Source organism: Schistocerca serialis, chromosome 3 (assembly GCF_023864345.2).
Source record: "Schistocerca serialis cubense isolate TAMUIC-IGC-003099 chromosome 3, iqSchSeri2.2, whole genome shotgun sequence".
NCBI lineage: Eukaryota > Metazoa > Arthropoda > Insecta > Orthoptera > Acrididae > Schistocerca > Schistocerca serialis.
The window spans coordinates 230,716,762-230,737,139 of record NC_064640.1 but is presented as its reverse complement, the minus strand read 5'-3'; the positions used below and the strand labels follow the sequence as shown (position 1 = coordinate 230,737,139).

The window sequence follows — 20,378 nt, the reverse complement described above, 5'->3', positions numbered from 1 at the left end:
CTCGTTACAAGAGAGTTGGTTGGTTGTTTTTGGGGAAGGAGACCAGACAGCGTGGTCATCGGTCTCATCGGATTAGGGAAGGATGGGGTAGGAAGTCGGCCGTGCCCTTTCAGAGGAACCATCCCGGCATTTGCCTGGAGTGATTTAGGGAAATCACGGAAAACCTAAATCAGGATGGCCGGACGCGGGATTGAACCGTCGTCCTCCCGAATGCGAGTCCAGTGTCTAACCACTGCGCCACCTCGCTCGGTGTTACAAGAGAGGCATTGTGCAGCACAGAGATGTTTAGTATTGAAATCTCGAGAGAGCACTTTCCAGGAAGAGTCGGATTATGTATTGCTTCTTCCCGCATACGTCTCGCGGAATGACCACAACGAGAAAATTCAAGATCGTAGAGTTAATACAGAGGCTTGCCGTCAGTCACTCTCCCACGCACCATTCGCGAATGGTACAGGGAAGCAGGGATCAATTAGTGGTACAGAAAGTACCTTCCGCTACATACTGTCAGGTGGCTTGCGGAGTATTGACGCAGATGTAAAAGTAGACTAAGAACAAATAAAGAAACTGAAAAGTATATCAGAATTTATTTGGATATGAAATTCTGTGTGGATATGAAAAGAATGGAACCAACCAGATTCACTAGACAGGTTGTGAAATTCTAAGGAAGTGGCAATAAATTAAAATTGAAACAATCAAACGGATTGGAGCTGTAAAAGAAGATCTGAAGGAAGCAGGAATAACACAGCATGAGATTGTTGACAGAAAAATTTGCAGGCAGAAAACTCATGACTGAACAGTCGGTTGGCGCGGGGCAGAAAAATCCAAGTAGACCGGTACTAATCGGCCTAACGAGTGGAAAAGAGCCCATCCTGAGAGAATGAAAGTAATGTGGGCCAGGGAAAAGCCGAAAAGAACCTCATACACAGTGTTTTAGTGATATAAGTGTGGATATTTCTATTGATGACTAAGAACAGTGTACTAAACAACGAAAGATCAATATTTACTTCATTTGCAGACTAATAATTATAGCTATTAAAAGTAGTATGATTTTAAGTTGGTTAGCGTCTCCAGGTGTGGATGCATAGACAAGAAACAGTTAGTCTATACTGACAAGTGTGACCCACTTAGTGGAGCAGTTACGACTGTGCAGAAAACATCAGCTAGTAAATTATGTGACGTGTTTGGAGGAAGACTGTTCCCATGCAGTCCAACATCGGGCCGCTGTTACATCCGAATGCCCCACAAATCTAGACAGTGCGAGGTTCTACTAGCCGGCCAAATGGAGAAGCATTTTGTTGCCCATTTCAAACTTTGGTAGGTGCCGATAACGCTATCTCACACGAGTTCGCAGCACTTCTACGTCCTCACTGTGATCACTCGACACCTAACAATGTCCACATCCCTTACAACCTTACCGTGCCTATTAATAACACTAAACGCGCGCAACTCTAGTGTACACTGGAGGATGTTCAAGACGTCACGGAGATTTGTAACTCATTTACACACTTTATTTACACAACTCATACCCGCTGATGATGTATACGTGTAAGATGTTACATTGACATTCGACCATATCTTCTGGGTGTTTCATTTTTATTGTCAGGCAGTGTACATATTGCAACCAAAACACTGATCTGTGCATTTCGCATGACAAAAATATTGCTACGGAAATCTGGATATAATCGGCAACAACGGTCACATTATGACTCCCCTGAGTACCTTGGACTTAGACTATGCCGCACTTTCACTTCCAAAGCTTACAGAGAGAACACGCAAGTCAGTCTGCGGCCGTCTTAATACACTCCTGGAAATTGAAATAAGAACACCGAGAATTCATTGTCCCAGGAAGGGGAAACTTTATTGACACATTCCTGGGGTCAGATACATCACATGATCACACTGACAGAACCACAGGCACATAGACACAGGCAACAGAGCATGCACAATGTCGGCACTAGTACAGTGTATATCCACCTTTCGCAGCAATGCAGGCTGCTACTCTCCCATGGAGACGATCGTAGAGATGCTGGATGTAGTCCTGTGGAACGGCTTGCCATGCCATTTCCACCTGGCGCCTCAGTTGGACCAGCGTTCGTGCTGGACGTGCAGACCGCGTGAGACGACGCTTCATCCAGTCCCAAACATGCTCAATGGGGGACAGATCCGGAGATCTTGCTGGCCAGGGTAGTTGACTTACACCTTCTAGAGCACGTTGGGTGGCACGGGATACATGCGGACGTGCATTGTCCTGTTGGAACAGCAAGTTCCCTTGCCGGTCTGGGAATGGTAGAACGATGGGTTCGATGACGGTTTGGATGTACCGTGCACTATTCAGTGTCCCCTCGACGATCACTAGTGGTGTACGGCCAGTGTAGGTGATCGCTCCCCACACCATGATGCCGGGTGTTGGCCCTGTGTGCCTCGGTCGTATGCAGTCCTGATTGTGGCGCTCACCTGCACGGCGCCAAACACGCATACGACCATCATTGGCACCAAGGCAGAAGCGACTCTCATCGCTGAAGACGACACGTCTCCATTCGTCCCTCCATTCACGCCTGTCGCGACACCACTGGAGGCGGGCTACACGATGTTGGGGCGTGAGCGGAAGACGGCCTAACGGTGTGCGGGACCGTAGCCCAGCTTCTTGGAGACGGTTGCGAATGGTCCTCGCCGATACCCCAGGAGCAACAGTGTCCCTAATTTGCTGGGAAGTGGCGGTGCGGTCCCCTACGGCACTGCGTAGGATCCTACGGTCTTGGCGTGCATCCGTGCGTCGCTGCGGTCCGGTCCCAGGTCGACGGGCACGTGCACCTTCCGCCGACCACTGGCGACAACATCGTTGTACTGTGGAGACCTCACGCCCCACGTGTTGAGCAATTCGGCGGTACGTCCACCCGGCCTCCCGCATGCCCACTATACGCCCTCGCTCAAAGTCCGTCAACTGCACATACGGTTCACGTCCACGCTGTCGCGGCATGCTACCAGTGTTAAAGACTGCGATGGAGCTCCGTATGCCACGGCAAACTGGCTGACACTGACGGCGGCGGTGCACAAATGCTGCGCAGCTAGCGCCATTCGACGGCCAACACCGCGGTTCCTGGTGTGTCCGCTGTGCCGTGCGTGTGATCATTGCTTGTACAGCCCTCTCGCAGTGTCCGGAGCAAGTATGGTGGGTCTGACACACCGGTGTCAATGTGTTCTTTTTTCCATTTCCAGGAGTGTATAATACTGAAGCTTACCAACAGTACATGGATGTCACAGGAAAATGTCCTACATACATCTCCATTTAGCTCTACTTTTCTACATGAAAGAACAGGAAGCACGAGTTCGGCAAAAGACCACACAAACAAAGCAGGTTTACACTGGTCTCAACGAAATACACTGAAGCGCCAAAGAAACTGGTACTGGCATGCGTATTCAAATACAGTGATATGTAAACAGACAGAAAACGGCGCTGCGGTCAGCAACGCCTATATAAGACAACAAGTGTCTGGCGTAGTTGTTAGATCGGTTACTGTTACTACAATGGCAGTTTATCAAGATTCAAGTGAGTTTGAACGTGGTGTTATATTTAGCGCACGAGTTATGGGACATAGCATCTCCGAGGTAGTGACGAAGTGGGGATTTTCCCATACGACCATTTCATGAGTGTACCGTGAATATCAAGAATCTCGTAAAACATCAAATCTAGTAAAACATCAAACATCAAATGACATCACAGCGGCCGGGAAAATTCTGCGAGAACGGGACCAATGGCGACTGAAGAGAATCGTTCAGACAGAAGTGAGGCCCTTTTGCAAATTGCTGCAGACTTCAATGCTGGACCATCAACAAGTGTCAGCGTGCGAATCATTCAACGAAACATCATGTATATGGGCTTTCGGAGCCGAAAGCCCACTCGTGCAACCTTGATGACTGCACGACAAAAACCTTTTGCGCCTCGCCTGGGCCCGTCAACACCGACGTTGGACTGTTAATGACTGTAAACATGTTGCCTTGTCGTACGAGTCTTGTTTCAAATTGTATCAAGCGGATGGACGTGTACGGGTATGGAGACAACCTCATAAATCCATGGAACCCACACGTCAGGATGATAATATTCAAGCTGGTGGAGGCTCTGTAATGGTGTGGAGCGTGTGCAGTGATATAGGACCACTCATACGTCTAGATACAAGTCTGACAGGTGACACTTACGTAAGTTTCCTGTCTGATCACTGCATCCATTCACGTCCATTTTGCATTCCGACGGACGTGGGCAATTTCAGCAGGACAATGAGACACCCTACACGTCCAGAGTGGCTCCAGGAACACTCTTCTGAATTTAAACACATCCACTGGTCACCAGACTTACCGGACATGAAGATTATTGAGTATATCTGGGATGCCTTGCAAAGTGCTGTTCAGAAGAAATATCCACTTCTCGTACTCTTACGTATTTACGGACAGCCCTGCAGGATACATGGCGTCAATTCCCTCCAACACTACTTCAGACATTAGTCAAGTCCATGACACCTCGTATTGCGGCCAACATCGTACGCGAGCACCTAGAACGACTAGTGCTCGCGTCCGGGATAACTCTCAGCTGGCACTGTGAAATATTCTAAGTCCCTTATCTGTCGCCGCGCCAGTGCGCGGCTATGTAAGCGAGCGCTGCCCGCCGAGCGGATCATTCGCGCTGCTGCTGCTGCACAGGCAACTGCATTGAACGCTGCCAAGGTGCCTTACAGAAGATACCGTCGCCGTGCAAGACAGGCAATATACAAAACAATTGAAGACGTGGAAATGACCACATCTGCCGCCGACAAGAAAAAGAATACCATCAAATCTGTCGCTGCGCACTCTCTATTGGATGGACCTGCAGTCTTTTGTGGTTGCAGACTGAACTTCAGCATCGACATCAATGATTCGTTTACCCATGGTAACGGATGGTTAACAGTCGCTGTTGTACGTGGTGGTACAGGCGTACCCAATGTATCCGGACTACGTGCTCGCGGGGGCCCTACACGATACTAGGCAGGTGTACCAGTTTCTTTGGCTCTTCGGTGTACATGCATGCCTAAGATAGCCACACATGGTACGTAAGCCATAGATGGGAAGCAACAGTAATGTGCAAAAGACAGAGATGTAGAGAAAACTCCCTCTGTGCGTATGAAAATGGTATAGTAGCCGATGGGACGCCTGGAACTGCCCATTCGTAGGCAGCAACGGTGATCTCATATCAGTCACTACCCAGGCGATAACACAGACTTTAAGCACTTAGCTGTGAAGGAGAATGCAAGTTATATTAAACACACTAACATATCTTTGTTAAATGTCTCTCTAATTCTCGACGATATTCTCCAGAAATAAAGTGTAGTTAACATTCCACATATTGGTAAAGTTCACGTATACGTCTATCTACTGAAACTGTGTGCATATTTTTTTTGTTCATCTTTCATATACTATGCACGTCGATTGCTAGGACCAATGTGAAACTTCCTTTGCTGTTAGAGATGTATAGGTGTCTTTCCATTCTCAGATTTACTGTCATTGAAAATATTTAGATTAGATTTTTCCATACTCTCCACATTGGTTTTATCATGAAAAACCTTACAATCCGCCATATGAGCATCTAGACATAACTGGACTTTTTAGATTGGTCCAGACAGGTAAAAATATGTACCAATAGAATAGCTTAGAGAGATTTCAACACAATCTGTTGCGTGTTTCTGTACGCAGTTAGTAACGACCAGTAAACTGTCTTGATACATAACCATTATCAATTTCACGTTCCTCATGGTTTTCCCACTACTACGATCGAATCACCAAGTTTAAAGTGCTGGACATCAGCATTTACATCAAACTCTCTTTCCGTGTTTCTCGTGTGAAGTTATAGCAGTAAGAGCTCTAGCGGTGCGATGTCTACGATAACGCCATTGAAGATGAAGCGCAAATCGGCTAATATTAGAGTAGCCTGTATATCCCTGTTTAAATCTTTTCTTTCATTCTCTTGTAAGGCGGTAAATGATTCATTCCCCAGCTGTTAGATGACCATAAACCTTGTATATGAAGATTTACTCATATGGTTCGCACTCTATTAGATGGTTTTTATGGAACATTTATGGAACCGTGTTATTTCTTGCAATGGCGTATGGCAGAGCCTACTGCTTTGTCTCATCACTGAGTATAACATCTCGACTGAATGACAGTTGGCTAAGTGTCAAATTGTCTTGGTCAAAGAAATTCCTGTTACAAGCAGGTGACTTTTTTTTAATCTTTGGATCAGTGTCCAGTAGGATAGGAAAGGTTAGGAGCAATTTATTTTCTTTGGTAGTTGTTACATCTTTGCAGTACCTGTTTATCTTAGTATACAATGAAGTTTCCTGCTCAGAACATAAACAATAAGAAACCTCTCGATAATATTCACTGCATCCATAAATATAACAGTCCAGCTAATCACTGACGTTGTTTAAAGTACATTTTAGTAGGTAAATATACAGCTTTGTACGTGAAATTAACACATGGCCAACTCTAAGTTGTGTCATTTTGCCGCAATTCAGAATTAATACAATACAGTGCAATTACTTATTCTACTCACTCATTAATTAACCAGTGAGGCGCAGGATTAGCCGAGAGGTCTAAGGCGCTGCAGTCATGGACTGTGCGGCTGGTCCCGGCGGAGGTTCGAGTCCTACCTCGGGCATGGGTGTGTGTGTGTTTGTCCTTAGGATAATTTAGGTTAAGTAGTGTGTAAGCTTAGGGACTGATGACCTTAGCAGTTAAGTCCCAAAAGATTTCACACACATTTGAACATTTTTTAACCAGTGAGGTTTGAAGCGATATTTATGATGTATGTACCATCAGGCATGTTGTTGTGTACATAGTTCCGCGTAGTCAGCGCGTACACAACTTTCCCACTAGAGCGCGCCCCGCCAAGCACAACAGCGCAGGCGCAGCGCTCGTCCGTCTCCGCACTACGAGATGGCGCTATCTTAGAGACGGACCAAATTCTGCTTCCGCCGATCCGCGTATTAATGTCACGCAGCCAGTGAGATTGCTGCTAACGTAGAACTTTCTCTCCTCGCGGATCACACTCGCGCAGTGATACCTGAACGCGCGAGGTATTATAACGAGTGTACAGACCTCCGATTAGTCAGTCTGCATTAGTCTGCATTTGTCTGCACTAGTCTGTACCAGTCTGCATTAGTCTGTACCAGTCTACAGTCAAGTTTCAGTCTGCACCTAATAAGATTATCATATTCCAGTACATAGCCATGAAGATAAATGTATATACATTTTGTCAAGTATCAGAGATATGTGAGAATAAGATTAAAGTACCAAGACCAAAGGAACTTCAGATTGTCAATTGTAAATAGCATCCAGATCCAAGTTAAGAAATTTTATGCTTGTTATTATTTTAATAAATTGTGTGAAAATTAATCAAGTTCTGTTTAAAGTTGGTCACCGTCAATCTGCTACTCTAAGCGTGCAAGTGGCATTTCTATCGTCTGACCTAACGGCAGAAGATAAACACGCCACGATAAGACCACGAGACATATTGCTGACACTCGCCTACTTCGTTAGAGCGACAAGTCAAACAATCTGATGGTGTGTGTACCGAAGGTCTTACAGTACGCACACCACACATGTAAATACTGTTATTTGTGGTAGAAATGACGCACATGGAGAAGGAGTACAGAGTCACACAAATTGTGACTGGAGAGTGAACCTTGTTCAAAGATTTGGAGTTCGGTATGTGCAGGCAACATTGTCACCCCCACCATAAAGCCTGGACCACCAAAACGATCATGTTCGACAATGTTCCTAGACACATTATGTGTTCTCGCTTCTTGCCGTATGAGGGGTCCAGCATTGTTTAACATCTCATGTTGGTGGTCCAGATATTACGGTGTGGGAAGGCATAATGTTGCATGGACGTACTGCCTTCAAATTATTGAACACGGTTCACTCGCCAGGCAGTGTAATTGTGACACTGTACTCCTTTGCCAGGTGAGTAATTTGAAGGGTGCATTCGGGTGTGACTTCATTTTTATGAATGACAACGCGCGACCGCATCGAACGACGCAGGGGGAGCAGCTCTTGGAACAAGAGAATATTAAGCAAATGGATTGGCCTGCCAGTTCGCCCGACCTAAGTTGTATCGAGCACGTGTGGGGTGCGTTGGACAGAGGTATTGCAACAGGTCTACATGCACCAACGACTGTCAAACAGCGCCCTACCAAAAGAAATCCTTACCAACGTTGTGGCCACCATGGGAGCACGTTGCATAAAATGAGTAGCTGTGCGTAGTGATCACTCATCCGATGAAAAACCATGTCCCGAATTTAACAATGTCCAGGGGACCATTATAAATCACTGTGATTTCAGTGTAATTATTTTCTGTGAATAAAAGTGTCAGCTCTGTTCCTCTCACTACATATTCCTTGTTATCTTCTGTACTGTACTGTAATAGCTCTTTCTATGTATGGTCCAAGTTCCATCAAGCTATGTTACTTGGCAGTGAGACACCATGCGAAAATTACTTTCGTCCTTACGTTTTGCACCCTACATTAAGTACGCGTAACATTATCACCACCTATGTGTTGTGGGAATGAGCGTCCCAGGCCACATGGAAGGCTCGTGACGAAGGTGAAAAGTGTGTTACAGGCGACAGTAACACCATCATGAGTTAATCGATATGTAGAAAATAGGTAAAGCTGATGATCTATAAATCTTTGAGCTACGACTAACGTCAGATTGCGACATTACGGCAACTATAAATGCGTATCCTAGAAACGCTGAACCTCGTGGGATGTTCATATGGTCAATACTATCTTTCTAAAAATACTAATTATCGTGAGACAGCTACTGAAGAATGAGGTATTGGTCGTCCACGAATCATTCACGACCATTTTGTAAAGCAAAATAAGTGTCAGTCTGTGACACAATCGCCATACTACAATACTGGAAAAGGTTTAAGGCTCCGCAACAGATATCCTTCTCGTGTACCATTTACACTCCTGGAAATGGAAAAAAGAACACATTGACACCGGTGTGTCAGACCCACCATACTTGCTCCGGACACTGCGAGAGGGCTGTACAAGCAATGATCACACGCACGGCACAGCGGACACACCAGGAACCGCGGTGTTGGCCGTCGAATGGCGCTAGCTGCGCAGCATTTGTGCACCGCCGCCGTCAGTGTCAGCCAGTTTGCCGTGGCATACGGAGCTCCATCGCAGTCTTTAACACTGGTAGCATGCCGCGACAGCGTGGACGTGAACCGTATGTGCAGTTGACGGACTTTGAGCGAGGGCGTATAGTGGGCATGCGGGAGGCCGGGTGGACGTACCGCCGAATTGCTCAACACGTGGGGCGTGAGGTCTCCACAGTACATCGATGTTGTCGCCAGTGGTCGGCGGAAGGTGCACGTGCCCGTCGACCTGGGACCGGACCGCAGCGACGCACGGATGCACGCCAAGACCGTAGGATCCTACGCAGTGCCGTAGGGGACCGCACCGCCACTTCCCAGCAAATTAGGGACACTGTTGCTCCTGGGGTATCGGCGAGGACCATTCGCAACCGTCTCCATGAAGCTGGGCTACGGTCCCGCACACCGTTAGGCCGTCTTCCGCTCACTCCCCAACATCGTGCACCCCGCCTCCAGTGGTGTCGCGACAGGCGTGAATGGAGGGACGAATGGAGACGTGTCGTCTTCAGCGATGAGAGTCGCTTCTGCCTTGGTGCCAATGATGGTCGTATGCGTGTTTGGCGCCGTGCAGGTGAGCGCCACAATCAGGACTGCATACGACCGAGGCACACAGGGCCAACACCCGGCATCATGGTGTGGGGAGCGATCTCCTACACTGGCCGTACACCACTGGTGATCGTCGAGGGGACACTGAATAGTGCATGGTACATCCAAACCGTCATCGAACCCATCGTTCTACCATTCCTAGACCGGCAAGGGAACTTGCTGTTCCAACAGGACAATGCACGTCCGCATGTATCCCGTGCCACCCAACGTGCTCTGGAAGGTGTAAGTTAACTACCCTGGCCAGCAAGATCTCCGGATCTGTCCCCCATTGAGCATGTTTGGGACTGGATGAAGCGTCGTCTCACGCGGTCTGCACGTCCAGCACGAACGCTGGTCCAACTGAGGCGCCAGGTGGAAATGGCATGGCAAGCCGTTCCACAGGACTACATCCAGCATCTCTACGATCGTCTCCATGGGAGAATAGCAGCCTGCATTGCTGCGAAAGGTGGATATACACTGTACTAGTGCCGACATTGTGCATGCTCTGTTGTCTGTGTCTATGTGCCTGTGGTTCTGTCAGTGTGATCATGTGATGTATCTGACCCCAGGAATGTGTCAATAAAGTTTCCCCTTCCTGGGACAATGAATTCACGGTGTTCTTATTTCAATTTCCAGGAGTGTATTTACCAAATGTATCTTCAGTTACAAATGCCGTGGTTTGAGAAGCATCATAATTAGATCTTAAAATATAAAAAAATGAGCTGCCTGGTGAGATGACAGCACGTCCCTAGTCGAGTCTGGCTACTCCGTTTTCCAGTCTAATAGCTACTCTACACATACAGCGCGGGATAGACATAGGCCGCAGCTGTGTGACACACAACTGCCACGTCACCATACATGACGTTTTCCAACGAATTCCAAATTCGTCTATTTTCTATCATGTCCCACACACAAGGTTTGTCATCAATCATCAGCCCTAACAAGCTTTTCGTAATGCACATGGATAATGTGGCATGTGCGTGGGCGTCAGGCCATGTTTGCGTTCGGCCATGTACTTAGAATTTCAAAAAGCTATGCCGCGACTGATTGCACTTGTTTCCGACCACAGAGGTAAACCAGGAAGTTATAATGTTAGCAATCATAACATAATGCTTAATTAGCGTAAATGCTGCTGCTTGTGTTTACTACAGACATGTGAAGAGATCTATGTCGTGTATAACCGCAGCCTCGTTTGCTTACTATAAATAATATTCAATTATTTCATGTGCCAAGAATCTCAATGTTTTTACGGCACAAATTGAATTCCTGTAACAGTCTATCTATATTATATTACTCTGGTAAATCCAGACTTAGTACCTAAATGCGACATGTTCGTAAATTCTACTCACGGCCTCAGATAATCAACTATCAACGATGGACGATGGTCGATGGAATATGGGAGATAAAAAATTAGGTCGCCGTGGCATTTTGTAACTATTGTAAATCAATTCTTACCACTAAAGAAACCTACCATGAAATGCGTAGGTATTATCATATATAAATAATGCAAATGCCCGATGTTTACTTAGCATATGATTTGGAAGAAGAAATTGAAGTACCATAAAATTCACGTAAAAGTAAAATATAGATTACAACAAAGCTTAAACGCGGCACTAGTGAATTCACTACTAACCGCTGAGCTAAGAGACAATATCCTTAGAGGACTCATGTCTATAACTGAGGAATCTTCTAAATCTGTAAAGCAGTATGAAACGCGGTGATAATTTCTACCGTAAAAGTCACCCTTTAACAGTGAGAAATGAGACACAATGGTGCAGATACGAGGTATACCAGGAAAAAAAAACATTTGTGACACTTGGCGTGTATGGCGTGCCTCTTCCTGTCGCATACATAACGTGGTTCTCTCGTACGGAAATACACAGCAGCTCCCCTTACTACAGATCTGGCTATACGGCATTACGTCCCCCTTGCTAGATAACCGCTCTCTGGGTGTCAACGGTGGTCGACTGAGGCGGTGATGCGGACGGATGTCTTCGGGCGGATATTCGGTCGCTTGTGAGTGCAAACAGTTAGTTCGCCACTCTAGGCGCTCAGTGCCTTCATACTGCAGTTATTCGTCCACCAGGCCGGCCCTGCGAGGTCCTACATTATCGTCCATCAGATGGAAACTACAAATACGACTCAAACACAATTTCATCACTATAGACAGAAGTCGTCTCAGTTCACTTAGGCAACAAAAGCAACAGTGAATGTTCTGCTGACATTACGCTTCCTCAGACGAGAACACTGGTGGCGACGTATACACAGTTAGCCATTAAAACTACAGCAGGATGTATATCACGTAACGAAATTTACGTTACTGTACAGCATGTTGAGCATGTCAAATTGATTCCATATTTTTAGATTTCCAGAAGGCTTTCGACACCGTTCCTCACAAGCGTCTTCTAACCAAACTGCGTGCCTATGGAGTATCGCCTCAGTTGTGCGACTGGATTCGTGATTTCCTGTCAGAAAGGTCACAATTCGTAGTAATAGACGGAAGTTATCGATTAAAACAGAAGTAATATCCGGCGTTTCCCAAGGAAGTGTTATAGGCCCTCTATTGTTCCTGGTTTTTATATTAACGATATAGGAGACAATCTTAGTAGCCGTCTTAGATTGTTTGCAGGTGATGCTGTCATTTACCGTCTTCTAAAGTCGTCAGATGACCAAAACGATTTGCAAAATGGTTTAGATAAGATATATGTATGATGCGAAAAGTGGGAGTTTACCCTGAATAAAGAAAAGTGTGAAGTTATTCACGTGAGTACTGAAAGAAATCCACTAAATTTCGATTACGTGATAAGTCATACAAATCCGAAGGCTGTAAATTCAACTAAATACTTAGGGATTGCAATTACAAACAACCTAAATTGGAACGATCACATAGATAATGTTATGGGCACAGCAAACCAAAGACTGCAATTCATTGGCAGAACACTTAGAAGGTGCAGCAGGTCTACTAAAAGGACTGAGTAGGGAAGACACGAATGCCACACTAATTCCTTTTCTACATGTCGATGCTTATATACCCGCATCGGAGTCGCGCTACATTGTACACCGAAGAGCCAAAGAAATTGGTAACACCAGCCTAATATCGTGTAGTGCCCCAACGAGCATGCAGAAGTGCCGCAACACGATGTGGCATGGACTAGACTAATGTCTGAAGAACTGCTGGAGGGAAATGGCACCATGAATCCTGCAGGGCTGTCCATAAATCCGTAAGAGTACGAGGGGGTGGAGTTCTCTTCTCAACAGCACGTTGCAAGGCATTACAGATATACTCAACAACGTTCATGTCTGGGGACTTCGGTGGCCAGCGGAAGTACTTAAACGAAGAGGAGTGTTCCTGGAGACACTCTGTAGTAATTCTGGAAGTGTGGGGTGTCGCATTTTCCTGCTGGAATTGCCCAAGTCCGTCGGAATGCACAATGGACATGTATGGATGCAGGTGTTCAGACAGCATACTTTCGTACGTGTCACCTGTCACAGCCGTATCTAGACGATCAGGGGTCCCATATCACTCCAACTGCACACGCCCCACACCATTACAGAGCCTCCACAAGCTTGAACAGTCCCCTGCTGACATGCAGGGTCGATGGGTTCATGAGGTTGTCACCATACCTGTACACGTCCATCCGCTCGATAAAATCTGAAACGAGTCTCGTGAGGCCTGGTAACATGTTTCCTGGCATTAACAGTCCAGTGTGGGTGTTGACGGGCTCAGGGGGGCCTAAGGCTTCGTGTCGTGCAGTCATCAAGGGTACACGAGTGGGCCTGCGGCTCCGAAAGCCCATATCGATGATGTTTCGTTGAATGGTTCGCACGCTGACGCTTGTTGATAGCCCAGCACTGACATCTTCGTCAATTTGCGGAAGGGTAGCACTTCTGCCACGTTTAACTATTCTCTTCAGTCGTCGCTGGTCCCGTTCTTGTAGAATCTTTTTCCGTCCGCAGCGATGTCAGAGATTTGATGTTTAACCGGATTCCTGATATTCTCGGCACACTCGTGAAATGGTCGTACGGGAAAATACCCACTTCATCGCTCCCTCAGAGATGCTGCGCCCCATCGCTCGTGCGTCGATTGGAGCACCACGTTCAAACTCACTTAAATCTTGATAACCTGGCATTGTAACAGCAGTAACCGATCTAACAACTGCGCCAGATACTTATGGTCTCACACAGGCGTTGCCGACGGCAGCGCCGTATTCTGCCTGTATTTGAATACGCATGCCTACACCAGTTGCTGTGGCCCTTCAGTGTACATTCGCCGCAGTAACGCTCTCTAACGGAAACTTTTTGATCGCCCCTCATATTAGTTTCTGCTGCTTTTTAAAGAGAAAAATCGAAATTGTGAACATTTTTCGTACATATTGTAACTGAAATTATGATAAATGCCTAAAACTTCTAAGTATAACGCCAGTAATTAAATACAAGTTGTGGCGAGTAACATCTTGAAATATTAGATAATTCGATTCCTTTATTCATAACTGGACAGACTTTTTTATATTAATTGTTACTATAGGACTTCTCTTCTTGTTTTACGAGACTGTAGAGTGGTCCTGAGTAAAAGTAGAATCAGCCGGCGGCTATGAAGGTCCGATAGAAAGTTCGGGAAATTAATATTTTCTGGTAGTCAAGAAATTGCAGCCTTCTAGTAGAGTGCGCAGAAAATCCTGTAAACATTGTCTCGCGGCTGTTAGTAGGTATGGGAGCTCTTGTTATTGGTTGTAATGGAAACCACGTCTTGAGGGTGCGACGACAGGGATAGAAAGAAGGTACCTTTACTCAAAGGGGTTTGAAAAAGGAGCCCATATATCTTAAAACAGACCGCCCGTGAATGCAGAGGAGCGCGCTCTTGTTTTACTGCAGATAAGTAAAGCCTGGAAAAAGCACACTTACCTTTGGCGGCGGCGTCTTCGGCGACCTCTGGGGCTGGCCGGGCGCGGCCCAAGTAGCCCTTCTTGAACAGCACATCCTGCCGCGGCGTCGTTATCTTGGTGTACTCATCTGGAACACAAAGAAAACCAAGCACGGGATCAGTATCTGACACTGGTTTGAAACAGAATATCGCTTACTGCCCGTCAAGACCATTTCAGAAGTAAAGTCCATTAAAGGTGCTAAGTGTTTTTTATGAAAGGGAAACTGCTTGAGAAGTAAATGAAGCACGTTTTTAGCCAATCCTCGATGTTATTCAATCTGTACACTGAACGCGAAACCAACGATAAATGTCGAGGAGTAATTGAAGATCAAGAAGAAGAAATCTAAACTTTGTGGTTTGCTCATGGCATTGTCAGTCTGTGAGAGACAGGTAAAGACTTAGAAAATCAGTTGAATGGAATGGATACTGTCTTGCAAAGAGATTATAAGATGAACATAAACGAAAATGAAACAAAGTTAACGGAATGTAGTCGAATTAAGTCAAGCGATGATGAAGGAAATGAGACATTAAAGGTAGTACCAGGAGTTTTTCTATTCGGACGGCAATATAACTGAAGCTAGCCTAAGTAGACAAGATATAAAATGAAGACTGGCTATAACATGAAAATCATTTGTCAAAAAGAGGAATTTGTTGATATTGAACATAAATTCAAGTGTTAGGAAGTCTTTTCTGATGGGATACCTTGTATCGTTAGACAAGAAGACGTATGAAACGTGGTGCCACAGATAAATGCTGGAGATTAGATGAGTAGATAGAGTAACTAATGAGGAGATAGCCGGCCGGTGTGGCCGAGCGGTTCTAGGCGCTACAGTCTGGAACCGCGCGACCGCTACGGTCGCAGGTTCGAATCCTGCCTCGAGCATGGATGTTTGTGATGTCCTTAGGTTAGTTAGGTTTAAGTAGTTCTACGTTCTAGGGGACTTATGACCTCAGCAGTTGAGTCCCATAGTGCTCAGAGCCAGTTGAACCAGTTAATGAGGAGATATTGAATCGAACTGGGAAAAAAGAAGGCACAACCTGACTAGAAGAAGGGATTGGTTGATAGAACCCATCATGTGGCTTGACAGAATCGTCAGTTTGTTAATGAAAGGAAATGTGGAGAGTGAAAACTGTAGAGGAGACCAAGGGATGAATACAGCAAGCAGGTTCAAATAAATGTAGGTTGCAGTGGTTATTCGAAGATGAAGAGACCTGCATAGGATAGAACAGCATACTGTTATGCTTCAAACCAGTCTTCGGACTGAAGACCGCGACAACTACATTTTCATGTTTCCTAATATTGCATTAAAAACTACAGTCAGGTTGATAGTATTTAATGTTACGTTAACAGCAAGATGCACTACGATAGCCTAATAAAGTTCAGGAAATACTTGATTCACTCAACAAATTCTTTGCGGAAAAACGGATGTAAAGAATGGTTCAAATGGCTCTGAGCACTATGGGACTTAACTTCTGAGGTCATCAGTCCCCTAGAACTTAGAACTACTTGAACCTAACTAACCTAAGGACATCATACACATCCATGCCCGAGGCAGGATTCGAACCTGCGACCGCAGCGGTCGCGCGTTTTCAGACTGTAGGGCCTAGAACCGCTCGGCCACTCCGGCCGGCCTGTATAGAATGGTCCCTATACAGATTTATTCCAAGTAATTTTCTATTTTCACTTCTACTTGGTATTAAATACATCTTTCATCTACATGTGTCATTAGATAAATTTACAGAGGGAGGTGACGGAGTGGTTCATACAGGCGGCTCTTATTCGAGAGGGCCATAATTCAAATCCTCGTCCGGCCATTCTGATTTATGTTTCCCATGATTTCGCTAAATCACTATAGATTGATGCTGGGTTGTTTCCTTTGAGTACACAACTGTCGGTTTCCTGCCCCACTTGTCCACCTGAGAAGCTGTTCTGTATTTAGTGCACATGTATTCGACGAGACTTTAGACTTCTCATCTACTCCTTCTGTTCTATAAGTCAACTTAACTCGAGGTGGTCAGTGTTAGCGTGATTCGCACTGAAGATAACAAATTATAATGTTTACAAGAAACCAGTTACAAACCCAATGTGACAGACTGTTGCTCCGGATAGACGCTGAACTCAGTTGTCTATTATTTTGTAGTGGACAGGTGTGGATCAACAGCAATGGGCACGTAGAGGAATCCTCGAAGGAGGAAATGCAAAGGGGCATGATGGGATACCGATAAGATTCTGTACAGAGTATGCGAAAGAACATACTCCTCTTCTAGCAGCAGTTTACCGAGAGTTCCTTGAGGAGCGAAGCTCTCCTAATGATTGGGAAAAAAAGTGGCAGGTCATTCCCGTTTTCAGAAAGGGTCGTCTCTCAGACGCAGAGAACTATATGCCTATTTCAGTGACGTCAGTCTATTGTAGAATTCTAGAACACGTTTTGTGCTCGTGTATTACGTCCTTTCTGGAGACCGGAAATCTCTTCTGTACGAATCAACAGTCTGAAACTCAGCTCGCTTTATTCATTCATGAGGCCCAGAGGGCAGCAGATACCAGCGCCCTGGTTGACGACGCGCTGCTTGACCTCCAGCAGGCGTTCATTATGGTTCTGCACTGTCGCTTAGTGAACAAAATACGAGTGTACAGGTTAAAAGATTAGATTTGTTATTGAAATGAAGAGTTCCTATCAAATAGAACACAAAACATTATTCTTAACGGAGAGAAATCTTTAGAGTTCGGGACCATTGCTCTCGACAGTATATATAAACGACCCAGTGGATTACGTCGGAATTTCCATGGTGGTTTTCGTGAATGATTCTGTTGTATACAGAAAAGTAGCAACACTAGAAAATTGCAGCGAAATGCAGAAAGATCTCCAGGGGATTTGGGCTTACTGCAGTGATTGGCAGTTGATCTTCATTATAACATACGTAAAGTATTGCGTACAGTTAATCGGAAATACCCCTATTGTACGATAGCACCATAGCAGTGACATCCATTATACATCAGGAAGTACGCCTACTGAGCGATTTAAAGAGGATCGACCACACAGAACGAATTGCAGGAAAGGCAGATGCGAAACTGAGATTGATTGGAAGGTTCTCCTTAGAAAGCGTAATCCACCCTAAAAGGAGGTAGCTTACGGGAGTCTCGTTCAACAGATACCTGAATATTGCTTGTCAGCCTGGGATCCGTACCAGAAAGGGTATGTAAAGTAGAAAACAGAGCATTTCCATGCAGGTTAGTTAAGCAACAGCAAGGGAGTAACGGAGATGCTCACCCAACTCCAGTGGCAGACGTTACAAGAGAGGCGTTGAGCATCACGGTGTGGTTTACAGTTAAAATTCCGTGAGCGGACTTTTCAAGAAGATATTGCTTCGTCATAAGAAAATCCCACGCAAAGACCATGAAGGTAAAATTAGAGACATTCGAGCTCATACGGATTGTTACCAACAATCGTTTTTCCCGCTCACCATTTACGAGTGTAACAGGAAAGGGGGGAGGTGGCCGTGGTACAATAACTATCCTCCGTCACACACCATAAAGTGTCTTCTGGAGTTTAGATGTAGATGTAGATGTAGATGTAAACGGTGGAACATCTGCCGTGGCGCGCATCGACCACCAGGAAGGAGTCACTTTATTACGAGGCAGGCGAGGACAAGGCCAACAGCGTCACTGTCCACCGCTTGGCGACTTGTGACTTCATCGCTAGAGTAAAACATGTCAGGGTTAAAGCCGTTACAAAATAGAGATCAGCTGAATGAATGTTCCGATTTTTCTCAAATTGTTTATCTATGGAAACGTGTTATACAGATAAAATTTCACAAATATCCAGTCCGTCTTTGGTAAGATTTAGCAGACGGTGGATTACATTAATCATTTTACAACAGCACACTCGCCTTGCCAGTGACCACACGAGGTGGTGTAGTGGTTACCACACTGGAATTGCATTCGGGAGGACGACGATTCAAATCCGCGTCCGGCCATCCAGAGTTAGATTTTTCGTGATTTCCCTAAATCGCTCCAGGCAAATGCCGGGATGGTTCCTTTGAAAGAACACGGCCGATTTCTTTCTGCATCTTTGACACCATCCGAGCTTGTGCTCCCCCTCTAATGACCTCCATGTCGACCTTAAACCCAGTTTTCCTTCTTTTTTCTTCCCTTGATAGTGACTTGACATCCTTTCGAACCACGACACATGATCGTTGTTTTTCATTAATATGAATCGGATCGTCACTCGGATCTGCCTAAACTGACTGGACGCGCATGAACTGGTTTCTAGGAATCTAATCAACTGGAAAATCTTCGCTGCTCCTACGAGGGCCTGCTGAAAAGTAAGACATCCGATTTTTTTTATTCTGTTCTCACTGTCGGTTCGGGTATTACATGCCATGCATTTCACTCTGTCGACTTTCCTGTTACGCTGACACAAGTTGCAATCCTCTGCTCTTGGAGGGCTCCGAATTGTAGCGTGTAGCAAGGCGATGTGTAATATAACTATGTCGGTGCTTGAGAAACAGCTTACCGTAATCGAGTTTCGAATTCGAAGAGATCGTCCACACTTGGAGAATCCTCTATTTGAGCATGACAATTCCAGACCACACACGAGGGCTGTGACATCCGCAGCAGTCCGGCGCCTTGTGTTCACTGTCATCGATTATCTTACATACAGTCCCGACTTGGCCCCAACCGATTTGTATCTGTTTTCAAAATTTAAATAGCGATGAAGCGGTGCAAGCAGAGGTAAGGTTGTGGCTCCCTCAACAAAGTCAAACCATCTATAATGACGGTATCAACAAACTGGTCGCTCGTTGGGAGAAATGCGTTCGTCACCAGGGTGACCAAACATGTAAAAATGAAGAATTAAGATTTACAATGTGAATAACTTTTGTTTAAAAAGCTTTAAGAGGTCTCACATAAAAAATTCGGAAGCATTACTTTTCGACATGCCCTCGTATAAAGTTTTCTTCGATACTTTCACTTGATGCTCAGCTACTACATTTGTTGTCTTTTGTTTTTGAACAAAAGACAGTCCTAAATTTTACGCACGATACAAATCGATTTTCATCAAAGATGGAAATTCAATCGCAAACCATACCTTTGATCCAAAGATCGATAATGTAACAAACATGCTCAAATATAACAAAATAAAATATATCATATTTGAAAAATAGCATTTACGATCTTATTACGTAAGTAAAAAATTATAATACAATCAAATATTACACACACACACACACACACACACACACACACACACACACATATCCTGGTGTTAGTAATAGCTTGATTATATTTAGGTACCGTTTGAAAATGAGCCACAGTAGCAATGAGTAAAAAACATATCATTACAATGCATTTACATTGTTCCTCTAAATAGTTTCAGGTTTGGTTAATTCAACAACACTACGTCCTATGCCCTTCCTCATCCTTTACCAACTAATTTCAGTGTCAATGAAACTTTCCTTCCTTTCTTTTATACGGGTACTTAACAGTCCCTCGATATTTGTTTGGTGTATATAGGTAAAACGAGTTGTAAAGAAGGTTTGCGCTAGATATAGAGACAGCAGACAGAGAAGCTACGTCGAATACGGATCAGGATAGTATTTAAGTGCTGCAATTAACAACTATCCTGTGTATATGTACTGGCTCATAACGCTAGCTATAATCTCAGATTTTTCGCATAAACCAAA

The 20,378-nt window shown here is 45.1% G+C and overlaps 1 protein-coding gene across 2 annotated transcripts in view; it reads right to left on the bottom strand.

The window, feature by feature from the left end:
* LOC126469967 (uncharacterized) overlaps nucleotides 1–20,378 on the bottom strand; it is a 552,724-nt gene that overhangs the window by 169,228 nt on the left and 363,118 nt on the right. For both annotated transcript variants that reach the window (XM_050097392.1, XM_050097391.1), the window contains exon 3: nucleotides 14,678–14,785. In XM_050097392.1, the coding sequence (XP_049953349.1) occupies nucleotides 14,678–14,785 (108 nt within the window). The remainder of the gene's footprint in view (nucleotides 1–14,677; nucleotides 14,786–20,378) is intronic.